Source organism: Nematolebias whitei, chromosome 17 (genome assembly GCF_014905685.2).
Source record: "Nematolebias whitei isolate Nwh7 chromosome 17, NemWhi1, whole genome shotgun sequence".
In the NCBI taxonomy this organism is placed as follows: domain Eukaryota; kingdom Metazoa; phylum Chordata; class Actinopteri; order Cyprinodontiformes; family Rivulidae; genus Nematolebias; species Nematolebias whitei.
Genome location: NC_056514.1, coordinates 17815906 through 17829596, shown reverse-complemented (window position 1 = coordinate 17829596; position 13691 = coordinate 17815906). Strand labels below are relative to the sequence as shown.

General features: G+C 42.0%; 2 protein-coding genes across 2 annotated transcripts in view; both read left to right on the top strand.

The window, feature by feature from the left end:
• Positions 1-2567: 2567 nt before the first annotated feature.
• On the top strand, positions 2568-10611 carry wu:fj29h11. Its single transcript, XM_037691611.1, has 8 exons — positions 2568-2611; positions 2730-2814; positions 4476-4593; positions 7657-7788; positions 7887-8093; positions 9768-9897; positions 9975-10131; positions 10198-10611. The coding sequence occupies exons 1-8, from the start codon at positions 2568-2570 to the stop codon at positions 10609-10611; spliced, it is 1287 nt and encodes a 428-aa protein (XP_037547539.1).
• Positions 10612-12640: 2029 nt separating this feature from the next.
• bsk146 (brain specific kinase 146) overlaps positions 12641-13691 on the top strand; it is a 29384-nt gene continuing 28333 nt past the window's right edge. The window contains exon 1 of the mRNA XM_037691317.1: positions 12641-12840. The gene's annotated coding sequence lies outside the window, so the exon portion shown is untranslated. The remainder of the gene's footprint in view (positions 12841-13691) is intronic.

Below are 13691 nucleotides of genomic sequence, written 5' to 3'. Positions count from 1 at the left end.
TCAAATGAAAACCTGGACTCGCTGTAATATATAATATAATGTGTAATGTGTTTGTGTGCAATCTACTTCATTAGTTTCCAGGAAGCAACACTTCTAACTTCCTGTCCCATGTCAGACCCCTGACTCTCCATGGTTCGTCCCTGCAAAGATCTGAATGAATCATTTGTCAAATAAGCAACAGTTGTGCTGAAAACATGTATCTTGTGATATATAAAATTACAAAAATGTCAAGATAAAGTCCAAAGTGTAGTTTTAACATACGAGTCAGTCTCAAAGTTCAGAGTTCTTTATTTGCCATTTGTGCACAAACCAACAATCCAGTAGGAACGTGCGATATGGCATAAAATTCATATCACGATATGTATTGTGAAGGGTGGCGATAACGATATATATCACGATATGTTTTTGGTATAAAACTTGCTAAAAAAAGCATATGGTGTCCTTTTGCCATTATATTTTGAATTAAGAAAATTCCACTACTAGGTCCAGAGAGTTTTTAAATAGTAAACAAATCAAGTATTAGGCTTCTTTCTTGTAGTGCAAAACAGTGCAAAAGATATCAAATGTAGTTTTAGCCATATGTTTTAAACAAAAGAAAATGTTGTTAACTCAACAGTTTCCAGTATTCTCACTTAATAAATGAACAGCAACAGAGCAACATTTTACACTGAAACACTTCACCCTCCAACCCTGTAGTGGACTCCTTCTGCTTTAAGGAGAGCTGACACAAAATGAGTCTGTGGCTTTGACCAGAGGGTCTCACAGTAAAATCACACAACACAGCGTTCTTTTCACAGATCAGAGAGCAGGTTTCTCTAAAGATGACCAACGCTTACTTTAACTTTCGACGGGAAAAACAAAACTTTCGACGGAACACAGCGTTTTGCGCATGCGTCCGAATACGGCAACACTACGGCAAGCCGGCTGTTGTTAGCTTGTAGCTTCGCTACTTAGCGCTTGAAGAAAAGACTAACGCCACTTGCGCACAGTTTTTAACTAAAAAAAAGTAACGATTAAATCTGAAAACTCTGATTTTACATCAGACACAGCATTACTGCAGTTAGCTGGTAGAAGTCAGATCTCTATCGTAGGATAAATTTCTATCGTTTCTACCGTGTATCGTTTATATCGCGCATTCCTACAATCCAGGTATGTTTGAATTCTTGTGCAGAGCTCTCTGTCATAGTCAAAAAACACTGAAACACTAAATAAAATAAAAATAAGAACAAAGGGTTTACTTTATGTACAGTGTAGATAGAAACCAAAGTCACATGACCAGTGAAGTTAGGTAGTGTAAGTTATTGCACCTGCTCAGTAGTTTTGTTTTGCCATCAGTCTGACTGTGGCAGGAAAAAAAACTATTAAAACCTTGTATATAGACTGTCTATAGACAAAAACACAATGAACTGTTTGTCCTTCCTGTGTTGCCTAAAATAACTTCTTAAACCTAAACTAATTAAAAATGGCCCTTTGCCGTCTTGTTAAATTAACTTTTTGATAACTTTGTTTAGAAGAAAATGAAAGACAGCAGCCAACTGTAAACTCTTAAGGCCGTTTTCACACCAGATAGTCTGGTAGACTCGGTTCTGGACCAATATTCATGACCTTTTGTTTACATTTGGGCTGGTGAGTTTGCATTCACACTGCACTGTGCAGTCGAGTCAACCTGTTGAACCAACCTATTCCCCCACTCGCCTGTGGGGGCGCTGCACCAAGAACTACTTAAAGAAACAACACAAAAACCTCTGAAGACACGTCTTCTTCTTCTTCTTCTGGAAATAAAAATAAAAACAAAGTGGCATCAAGTTTTAGCAGTTTTAGGAGTTATATTTTGTCATTTTTCATAAATGGACTTAGCATGAGCAGAAGATGAGACAAAAGACCGTGGAGAATATTGTTTTTCACACAAGGCAGCTGACAGCTTCATATAAGGTCAGAGAAATGCGTGTTTGTTTACCCTGCAGAGCGGGGCCGGTCTGTTTACATTCACACTGCACTTGAACCGCGCTGGAGTTCGCTTCTACTGGACCGAGACCTAGGTTTTAGCCCGGGCCAGAGTTCGCCTTTTTGTTCCGTGACAGAGTTCGATGGCGCGTTCACACCTCCCTTAGGGTGCATTCACACCAGCCCTGTTTAGTCCGCTTTAATCGAACTCCAGCTCGTTTTCCTAGAAAGTCCGGTTCGTTTGGGGAGGTGTGAACGCGCCATCGAACTCTGTCACGGAACAAAAAGGTGAACTCTGGCCCATATGGAGCCGTCAGCTGCCTTGTGTGAAAAACAATATTCTCCATGGTCTTCTGTCTCATCTTCTGCTCATGCTAAGTCCATTTTTGAAAAATGACAAAATATAACTCCTAAAACTGCTAAAACTTGATGCCACTTCGTTTTTATTTTTATTTCCAGAAGAAGAAGAAGTGTCTTCAGAGGTTTTTGTGTCGTTTCTTTCAGTAGTTCTAGGTGCAGCGCCCCCACAGGCGAGTGGGGGAACAGGTTGGTTCAACAGGTTGACTCGACTGCACAGTGCAGTGTGAATGCAAACGCACCAGCTCAAATGTAAACAAAAGGTCATGAATATTAGTCCCGAACCGAACGGAGTCTACCGGACTATCTGGTGTGAAAACGACCTAAAAGTCTCAGACATTTTTAAAACAAGCAGACAAAGTTTAAGCTGCATGGTGGCACAGCGAGTTTGACCTCCTGCATCAACAGACATGTTGTTTGTGTTGCAGTGAGCTGGTGAAGTTGTTCTGCACCGACAGCAGCCACAGAAAAGAGCTGAGGCATTTCCTGAGTGGCCTCATCGCTTCGCTCAGTGTAAGTGATCGCTAATCCATAACTCTGAGGAGGGTTTTTTTTTCTCTGTCACGCTCTCACAACCTGTCACTCCTTATCTGTTCGCTCGCAGCCGACTGTAGCTTGGAGTAATGGCCGTTTCCCTGAAGGGAGTCTCTGAACAGCGACTTCATCTCTGTTCAGCTGTGCAGCACCTCAGGCCTCAAATGAACATCTTCCCCTTAAACAAACTAAAAGAAATCTGGATAAACTGCTGCTGAATGTTTAATATAGAATAGACCTGCATTATGACTGCACCTAAAAACAACAAAATTTGGGTTTGCTTCCCAGAGCACAAGTAAAAACAGTATAACATAAAACAAAGCAAAAAAAACAACAAATATATAAAAACTGTATAAAAGGTAATAGTTACAGATTTTAAACACTCCAAATGTGCAACACAAGCAGACTGATATTACACTAGTTGTCCCTTCTTGCCCTTATTCAGTTCTTGCTACAGTTTTTGTTAAGTTCAGTAATGGATGAGGGATAAAAATTATTTTTAAATCTGTCTGTTCTTGTCTTGATTGATCTGAACCTTTTCCCTGATGGTACCAGTTCAAACAGATCATGTCCAGGGTGAGACGTGTCCTTTAAGATGTTGTGGGCTTTTCCTATCAGCAGGAACTGTGTAGATCTTCCAGTGAGAGAAGAAGGCAGCCCACGATCTTCTGGGATGTGTTGATAACTGTCTGGAGCTCTTTCCTCTGAGCCACTGTGCAGCTAAGATACCACACCGTGATGCAGTGTGTTAAGATGCTCTCTATGGAGCATCGATAGAAAGACACCAGCAGTCACTGGGTGATGTTGTTCCTCCTGAGCACTCTCAGGAAGTCCAGTCTCTGCTGGGCCTTGTTCATCACCTCAGAGGTGTTCAGGCTCCAGCTCAGATTCCCAGGAAACGGTTGTCGGCTAATCTCTCCAGTCTCCACACTGTCTCCACCTATAATCAGGGGTGGGACCGCCATTAATATCTTGATGTTTTGAGTCGATACAATTTGTTCTGATTTTATTAAATATTTTCATGATTTGATTAGGAAATGTAACATTTATTTATTTAAATTAGATCTTGGAATTTTAAGCAAAAAGACTGAATTTGTCTGCAATTGTTTGATTTTGCTCTAAATGTTCAAATCTGACCCCTCCCCTTTCCTGCCCCCCCCAAAAAAAAAAAAAAAAAAAAAAAACCTTCAAATAAAATATAGGCTTCAGGTACAGAGACATGTGCTGCTGCTAAGATCTTTATATTCCTTCATCTTCACCAGATCCAATGGATCAACATGGATCATGGCTTCATGGACCAGCTGAGCTGAGCTCACTCGTGATTTTAGTTTCCACTTCATAATCCTTTCAAAATAAACTACATTGGCACAAACAGATACTGCCCTCAGCAGTGCAGTGGGTGATTGATGTTCTGTTGAGAAAAACACACCAACCAGAAACAACTTGCCGACTCACTACCAGGCACCAGGATCACAAACAATCCTCTCCTTGTCGCTTTAAGACACAGAAGTTATTAATAATTAACAAGTGAACTTGGAATATTTGAAAATCATTGCCCATCCACAACTCAGACTAAAATAACAAGTTAAATCAAAGCTCTGCATGTGTTTTCATCTCAGTAACTTAATGATCCACTGCAGAATCCAAAAGCTCTGAAGAAATTTTTGATCAAAGAGGACGTCGAAGAACTGCCCAGTGGCGAGGAGCAGTGGGAGGTCCCTGAGCCCATCAGACCAGCCGAGATCAGCCTGGACACAGGTACACAAACACACACAGAGGTTTGTCTTGCTATCTTTACATGTACTATGTACTTTGTATTAACTTCCATTCATTTCTATAGCCTAACTCTGACCCTTAACCTAACCAGTACATACCTAACCAGTACGTATCTAACCCTAAACCTAACCAGTACATACCTAACCCTAAACCTAATCATTACCAGTACATATTAGGGGTGTAATGGTAAGCTAAAATCACATTTCGTTTCGGTTCTATTTCAACGAGGGCTCGGTTCGGTTAATTTTCGGTACAAAAAAAGACAAAATAAAGGCTTACAAAATGTTTATTTTGAAAATATGCCAAGTAAACAATACATTTGTATAAAAATAAATAAAAGCAACCCATTTGGTTGATATTTTAAATAAATGGCCATTGGTCACGTTAACTACATCAGTCATGTTTACTCCATTGGTCGCATTAACTCTGTCGGTCATGTTAACTGATGGTCACATTAACTACATCAGTCATGTTAACTCCATTGGTTGGTCAAGTTGCTGTAACTCCATTGAGCGGTCACGTTAACTCCATCGATCATGTTAACTCCATCAATCACATTAACTCCATCAGTCACATTAACTCCAATGGTCATTTGGTCACGTTAACTCTAATGATCGGTCATGTTAACGCCAATCGATCACATTAACACCATCAATCACGTTAATTCCATCGAACTTGTTAATTCCATCAATCACGTTAATTTCATTGGTCATGTTGACTACACTGATCATGTTAACATTGGTCACTTTAACTTCATCAGTCACATTAACTCCATTGGTCATGTTAATTCTATCAAACCCGTTAATTCTAAATTCTATCGGTCACGTGAACTCCAACCTCCATCAGTCAGTCGCATTAACTCCATCATCGGCCATGTTAACTCCATTGGTCGGTCACGTTAACTCCATCAATCACGTGAGCTCCATTGGTCATGTTAAATCCATCGGTCATGTTAACGTCAACCTCCATCGGTTAGTCACATTAACTCCAATCGATCACATTAATTCCATTGGTCATGTTAACTCCATTGGTCACGTTAATTCCATCGATCACATTAATTCCATTGAACCCGTTAATTCCATCTATCACGTTAATTCCATTGGTCATCTTAACTCCAACCTCCATCGGTCAGTCACATTAACTCCACTGATCAGTCATGTTAACTCCATCAATCACGTTAACTCCCATCAGTCACATTAACTCCAATGGTCATTTGGTCACGTTAACTCTAATGATCGGTCATGTTAACGCTAATTGATCACATTAACACCATCAATCACGTTAATTCCATCAATCACGTTAATTTCATTGGTCATGTTGACTCCACTGATCATGTTAACATTGGTCACTTTAACTTCATCAGTCACATTAACTCCATTGGTCATGTTAATTCCATCAAACCCGTTAATTCCATCAATCACGTTAATTCTATCGGTCACGTGAACTCCAACCTCCATCAGTCAGTCGCATTAACTCCATCGGCCATGTTAACTCCATTGGTCGGTCACGTTAACTCCATCAATCACGTGAGCTCCAATGGTCATGTTAAATCCATCGGTCATGTTAACGTCAACCTCCATCGGTTAGTCACATTAACTCCAATCGATCACATTAACTCCATTGGTCATTTTAACTCCGTCAGTCATGTTAACTCCATTGGTCACGTTAATTCCATTGAACCCGTTAATTCCATCTATCACGTTAATTCCATTGGTCATGTTAACTCCAACCTCCATTGGTCGGTCACATTAACTCCACTGATCAGTCACGTTAACTCCATCAATCACGTTCATTCCATCTATCACGTTAACTCCATCTGTCACATTCATTCCATTTATCACATTAATTCCATCGGATCACGTTAACTCCATCGGGTCACGTTAACTCCATCGGGTCACGTTAACTCCATCGGTTGTTGGCTCCATCGGTCATGTTAACATTTAGCTTGTACTAATGGCTGCAGGCATCCTTAGCTTGTTCAGACTCATTTTCTCTCTGATCAACGGATGTGAAACTGCACATCTTCTTGGATCAACTTTAAATCTGGTTAAAGCAATATTCTTGTTGCTTTTTAAGGTACCGGATCCTGCCCTCATGGTTCTTGAAGGCCTAGAAGCAGATTTCTTAAATCCAAGCAACACATGATGGCTGAGTTTTGATTGGATAAATACACTCATTTCTAAAAGCTGCACAACCAAGTTAAAAGCAATTATAAGAAAATGTAGCCTATTTTCAGTCATTTAAATGATAAAAAAAATATATATATAAATACTAAAATAAACTACTACTTACTATTTGTACTACTATTCCTACTTGGCAGTTTTTCACTTATCGCGGGGCTTCAGGATACGGATCCTTGCGATAAACAAGGGACTACAGTATTTCATCACTGTGGGCTGGGTTTTATCTAAATAACTCGTTAAATTTGGGCAAACTGCAGCGGTGCAGAGAGACGGCCAAGTCAGAGGCACAAAATCTTGTTTTTCTGAAACTTTCCCCACATTTTTGAGACACGGTGTGTGTGCGTGCGTGTGTGTGCGTGCGTGCGTGTGTGTGCGTGCGTGCGTGTGTGTGTAGCTCAGATGTGATAAAAGTCTGGAAGCTTCTGACGACTTCTGAAGGCTTCACTTATAAATTCATCTTTAGCCCCAGTGATGCCAGTTTGAAAGAAAATGTTCTGGATGTTTGATAGTGATCTGTATCTGGGGGTGGGGGTGTGGGGGGGTGTCATATTTTGATGCAGAAACCGGAGCATGACATGAATCTTGACCTGTTGCTGCTCTGACACTTGCCCCAATTTCCATCCTTGTGTGGTAACAATTTCTGTTTTTCTCCTTCGCCTTCACACACGCACAGACAGGCACACACACATGCGCACACACACACGATGGTATCAAAGATACCCGACTGAAAGATGTTGGATTGTATACCTGGATTATTGAGCATGGACTTTGTTGGTATCAAAGATAGTTTTAGTATTAATTTTGCTGAATAGTTTTGAAACATTTAATTTATTCATATTAAGGTTGGGTTGTTCTCTTGCAGGTCTGTTGAGGAGTCACTCCTCCTTCACCTCCTCAGAGGAACCGAACCGCCCTGCTCCCACAGATGGGGAGCAAACGCTGGCTTGCTGGCCTCCCCGAGCATCCATGCTGAACTCAAGCAGTAGCGCCGCTGGTTGTTTGTTTAAGCATTATAATAATAATAATCATTTTATTAGCCATGATATATACGATATATATCTTCATGTTTCTCATGAGTTCCTGTCTTAACAGGTCAGGCCAAGAGCAGCGTGATTGAAGCCGTTTTAAAGATGTGGCCCCCTCCTGCCAGCCCTAAAGACAAAGAGCCAGAGAAAGAATTTGGTTCTGGTAGAAGAAGCCACGAAGAAGAGCGGCCTCCCAGAAGAGCTGCAGACCTGCCCGGGCTTCAGAGCCACCCAGGACAGCCTCACACTGCCGCTGTGACCACCAGACCCCCAGGTTTCAACATCTTCTGATTCTGAATGAGTCTCCTGAGTTGTCATGACGACATGAAACTGGCCTTTCTGGAGCTGGTCTTAATGGCTGTTGATCGTTCAGAAGGAAACCACTTCCTGTTTAGCTGCTTTTGTGAAATGAGTTTTCTTCAGCCAACACTAGGCCTGTCGCGATAAACAATAAATCAATTAATCGCATGATAAATGAAAATTATCGACCTAATTTTCGTTTATCGGCTTTATCGTTTCTTCGTGTCTCTCTTTTTACTGAAGACACTGGATGACAAAAGGCTCAACTCTGGTGCTCTTCTCTGACCCCCTCCCTTTCTCTTTTCTCTTTAAAATCTGTTTTAACAATCCAAAATCGCGTTCTTGGATTGTTAAAATCAGCTAAGCTGAGAAGCTAAGCTACGAGCTAAGCTAACAGGCCGACCTTGACAGTTGAAACGCATACCTTTGTGTAAAAAGTTGTTTTTTTCTACAAAAAGAAGCTGAGAACTTGTTTACTTATTTATTTTTTATAATTAAAGCTTTGTGTGACAAATGCTATGCTAAAGAACTTAAACCACACCGAGCGTCCGCCATTTTGAAAAACGAAAAAAGGAAGGAGAGACAGCCCATGTCACGTCAAGGGGCCTCCCTCCCATTTTTCTTAGACACACTGGTCACTCCCTCATTAGTCATCCTTGTGTTCGAACAGTCTTAGACTGTAATCCAGTGATCAAAAAATATACTACACAAAAATTAACCAACAATTCTTCTTAAATTTGACAATTATTAATTAGTCAAATTTCAAATATTATTATCGTTTATTGCAATAATTTCTGAGACAGTTAATCACCCAGCAAAATTTGTTATCGTGACAGGCCTAGCCAACGAAGCATCAGAAGCTAATATCAACATTAGCTTCATTTCAGCTTTAATGTGACAACATATTAATGGGTTCTTCCAGCCATTTTAAAGTCAGGTTCAGTGGGAAAGTTGTCAACAGTTAATATCTTACCTGTTGCAGATTGCTTTTTTGAACAACCTCACTTTGGAAAGATGTTGAAATTTGACAGGACACGTTCTTAACCAGAATCAGAATAAACTTTATTGGCATTGCACCGAGATACAACGCATATATGTACGTACAGTCGTCCGAAGATGGGCGGAGTGCACGAAGCTGCGGCTAAAAATAATTAGCGCGGCCTTCTTATTCTTATTCAGAATAATATTTTGCTTAGATGAGAAAAGGAAAGAAAACATGAGGAGAGACGGTATAAAAAACAAAAAAAAGATCTCTCACACCGTGTCCTAGACGGGGCACAATTTGAGGCATCAAAAAAAAATACAAGGATTTATGTAAATACTAATATTTAAATGTTTACATGCCATCAGTTTCATGTTACGCTCTTATTTTGGCAGAATGTGATGAAATGATCCCAGAAACTGCTCCGCTGCCGTTAATTAACTACAGAATTCAATGTGAAACTGTTGGGGGTGTAACGGTATCACTATGAGACGTTGGTAACTGGTTCAGTTCCTGTGCTGGCCACCACAGAACCTCACTCAGCTGAAATGTTCTTTCAGAAGACTCGGGTGAACGCTGCCCGAGAGTTTAGAAAAGACAAAGTTTCACCGCAAGCTTCAAAGATCGTCCATGTTCTGAACATGTTGGTCCATGTGGTGTCACCAGCAGAACGCAGCCAGCAGAGTAACACGGGAGAGACGGGAGAGAAGACCCTCGCAGCTCCCAGACCAGAACCCGGCCCTCCATCTGTGCAGCCTGCCAGAACATCCAGCGACCAGCCCACTCCAAACAAGCCGTAGGTTCTTCTGCTCTCCTCAGGACATCTGGAACCATCTTCTCCTGTTTCCTTCATTCTTTGTCTCTCTCTGTCAGAGCCGTCCTCAATGCACTGGTGACCTCCGGGACATTCCAGGGGACAGCAGCTGCTGCAGAGACCCACCGTCCTCCTCTGAACTTGGACTTCCCCATGTGGAACAAAGACCAGGCCGCTCTGGAGGACATGGAGCTCACCTGCCAGAGACCCCCCACCGTCAGTGTGCTACCTGCCAACGTTGCTCTCGGTGTGGTCACACATTTTAACGTTGCTCTTTCCTAGGTGGTGCTGTCGGACGAACAGCCGGACCTGACAGCGATCGGTGAGTGGGGGGAGCAGCTGGTCTACTCCTTCCTGTGTAACTGGAGAGACGGCAGCGACCTGGGTCGGCCCGCTCACATCCTGTGGTGCAATCAGAGCGGAGAGAGCGGCCAGCCCTACGACTTCAAGCTCACCTTCGGCGCGGGGGCCACTCCAGGGGTGGTGTTCGTGGAGGTGAAGTCGACTGTGAAGAAAGATAAGTCGTTTATCCACCTCTCTGCCAACGAGCTGGACTTCGCTCTGAAGGAGAAGGACCAGTACCACATCTACAGACTGTACAACGCAGGAGACGCTCAGAACGTCCGCCTGTGTCGCATTCGCAACCTGGCACAGCATCTCCACACCAAAGACTTGGAGCTGTATCTGTTTGTGTAGCTTCTTTTTATCTCTGACCGTCCGTGCACTCGTAGAAGTTTTAAAGTTTTATCACTTTTTATTTATCCTGCGTGTTTTATGGTTGATAGTTGCTCCTCACATTTACTGGACCATTCCTTTTAAAATAAAGTAATTTCTTTAGTCTGGTCCAAAGGTTTCCTCTTCCTTTGTGCAGGCACAAATGTACAGCCTGTCCAGTGGGACAGGGATGGGCGGCCGTCTTCCTCCACCAGCTGGGGGGCGGTGCGGCGTTGAGAGGACAGGAAGGAGACATGTTGGCCCAGATTTAGTTTCTATGGGAAGGACAACAGAACAAGATGGAAACAATAATTACAAAGAAAAGACAGCAGCAGAGTGAGGACATGAGGTCACTTTGTCTTAAGCCTATAGCAGCATACCTATGGGATAGCTCAGAACCCAAGCCAACCCTAACTATATGATTTATTGAGAAGGAAAGTCTTCAGCCTAATCTTTAAACAGAGTCAGCCTCGGATAGAAACTGGACGTTTTTTCGTCATGAAAGGAACCTTGTAACAAAAAGCTCCGCCTCCCATTCTGCTGTTGGAAACCCTAGGAACCACAAGTAAACCAGCAGTTTGAGAGTGAAGTGCTTTTTTTAGGAAAATGCGGAACAAAAATATCTTTAAAGCCATAATAGTTGTCAGAATATGCATTTTATTAAAGTTTTTGATTAGATTTTTATGCTTATAGCTCGATTTCTACATTAAATAAATGTTGGGGAGTAAATTTAACTCAACTCATCAGAGTTTTCCTAAAATTGCATTAAAAAACAAGAAATGTGCCACTTCAGTTTACAACTCAATTCAATGATCCGTTATTGAAATTACCATTAGAGTTCATCAAATCTCTCGACTGATCTGAGCTTCAACATTTGCTTTAACGCTGGTAGAAGGCAGGCACCGCTCATCTCCTGCCTCAAACCTTCCCAGCAGTGAAGCATGGTGGTGGCAGAATCATACTGTGGGAGTGGTTTTCAGTTCATCCTAATGCGTGAGAGGATTTACAACAAAAAATGGCAGAAAATCCCCTGATCCAGATGAGCTTAACTCTTTGAATCAGATCCAAAAAGACAAAGTTGTAAAAAGTCCTTGAGCTGCAGTCTCTGACAGGTGTCTGAGCAGAGGATGCTGAGGAAACTGCTCCAGGTCCTGAACAACGTCACACCCCCTGCATGACACACTCTTACCACAGCACCTCCAGACTTGGAACCTTCAGACTTGGAACCACCGAGAACGCCACAGGAAGTCCTTCCTCCCTGTGGCTATCAAACTTTTTAACTCCTCCCTCTTTCTGCACATAGGACAATAAAATTAATCCTGCACTACAATCAACGCTAATGTTTCTGTCTGCACATGACCTGTTTTAGAATTTAATTGTTAGTATTTTGATAGACTGTTATTTTTTTATATCTTGTGTGATTTTTTGTGTATGTTCCTTTGTTCTGAAACTGGCACAACAATTTCCAGCGGATCAATAAAGTTCTATCTTAAATAAAAGTTATACAAATGTGAAATTTCAGGTTTTTTATTTTTGATTAATTTACAGATTTTAATAAAAGTGTTTTCACTTTGTCATTATGAGGTACTGAATATAAATACATTAAATAAATAATAATTTAAATGACTTCAGGCTGCAGCATGAAACAGCAAGTGAAGGGGTCTGACTACTTCCGTAGCGTCTGTAACTTTGGAGTGTCACGAGCGATCACAAAAAATAGTGTTTGAAGACTTCTCTTTTTAAAATTGTGAAGCTGTAGCTATGTAAGGCTATTTAAATATAATTCATAAAATATTTCTGAAAATCAGTCAAGTTTCAACAAACCTGTTTCTCGTGTCTTACTTCTAATTTCTAAAAACTGTTTTTAAAATTTCCGATGGTCCTAAATGCAGCATAGTCTGTACAGAGACAGCGAGCGGCGAGGCGACGCTGTGATTGGACGCTGAGATGAAGAGGGGCGTGGCTTATATTCTCGGCTCCCTCATCCAGTCTCCTGTCTCTCCTCCCATCCGAGAGGACGGAGCGATGCGGAGACAATAGGACGCAGCGAGAGCCGCAGGAGGGGGGTCAGAGGCAGGATGCTCGGCGCCACTTGCAGCGGGACTCAGGTTTTCACCTGGCCTCGGTATGAGCCCACCTCCACCTGCGAGTCTAGCCGCAGTGTGGGCTGACCGTGGACGCCACAGTCCCCGGATGGACACCGACTGAAGGGTGAGTCCTCTGATCAGAACCGGGCCCAGAATACAAAATGGATTTATTCTAGCTTTAAGAGATTCAGCTGAAAATATTCTGGATGTAGTCCCGTTCCTTTGGTTTTTTGAGTGGGGTGGGGTGGGGGGGTTGTCAGGTGTTTGCAGTGGGTTGTGCATGTGTGCGCGTGCGTGTGCTTGTCTTTGATTTGTGTTGTGCTCGGTGCAGTCTGAGGTAAACTGCAGGTGAGATCCAGTGTTGGTCCATCCGGAGCATCCTGTTTACAGCCTCACACCGACTGCTTCACAATAAGAGACACCATTTATGGGCCTTTGTTTTTAAGAAAATAAAGGTTTGCTAAAAGAAAAAGATCCCTGTCTCATTTCCTTAGTGTGACCTAAATGTTGTTATTTTATAGAATCAGTAAGGAGAGTCTGAGTCTCTTTATGACATAACACACACACACACCAGCATGAGCATGATGAGTCACAAATGATAATGTAGGTTACATCCTAACAGACTCTGGACCATAAAGGGTCAGACTTGAGGTGGCAGCTCATTAAAATACTGCTGAGTAAAGTTGATGGATGGATGGAAGATTAATGGATGGATGATTGATGGATTATGGATAAATGGACTGATTATGATGGATGGATGGATGGATGGATGGTTGATGGATGGATGGTTGATGAATGATTGATGATTATGATGGACGGTTGATGGATGATGGATGGATGAATGGATGGATGGATGATGGATGGATGGATGGATGGATGGATGGATGGGTGCATGGATGGATGGATGGATGATGGATAGATGATGCTGGATGGATGGTTGATGATAGATGGATGGTTGATGGATGATGGATGGAT

What these genes read in the sequence shown, in the direction of transcription:
- wu:fj29h11 (XM_037691611.1), top strand. Translation starts at nt 2,568, where the DNA reads ATGAATATTAGTCCCGAACCGAACGGAGTCTACCGGACTATCTG. An exon ending in CAGCCCACTCCAAACAAGCC is followed by an intron (nt 9,898 to 9,974) that starts GTAGGTTCTTCT and finishes TCTCTCTGTCAG; the next exon opens with AGCCGTCCTCAATGCACTGG. An exon ending in CCTGCCAGAGACCCCCCACC is followed by an intron (nt 10,132 to 10,197) that starts GTCAGTGTGCTA and finishes GCTCTTTCCTAG; the next exon opens with GTGGTGCTGTCGGACGAACA.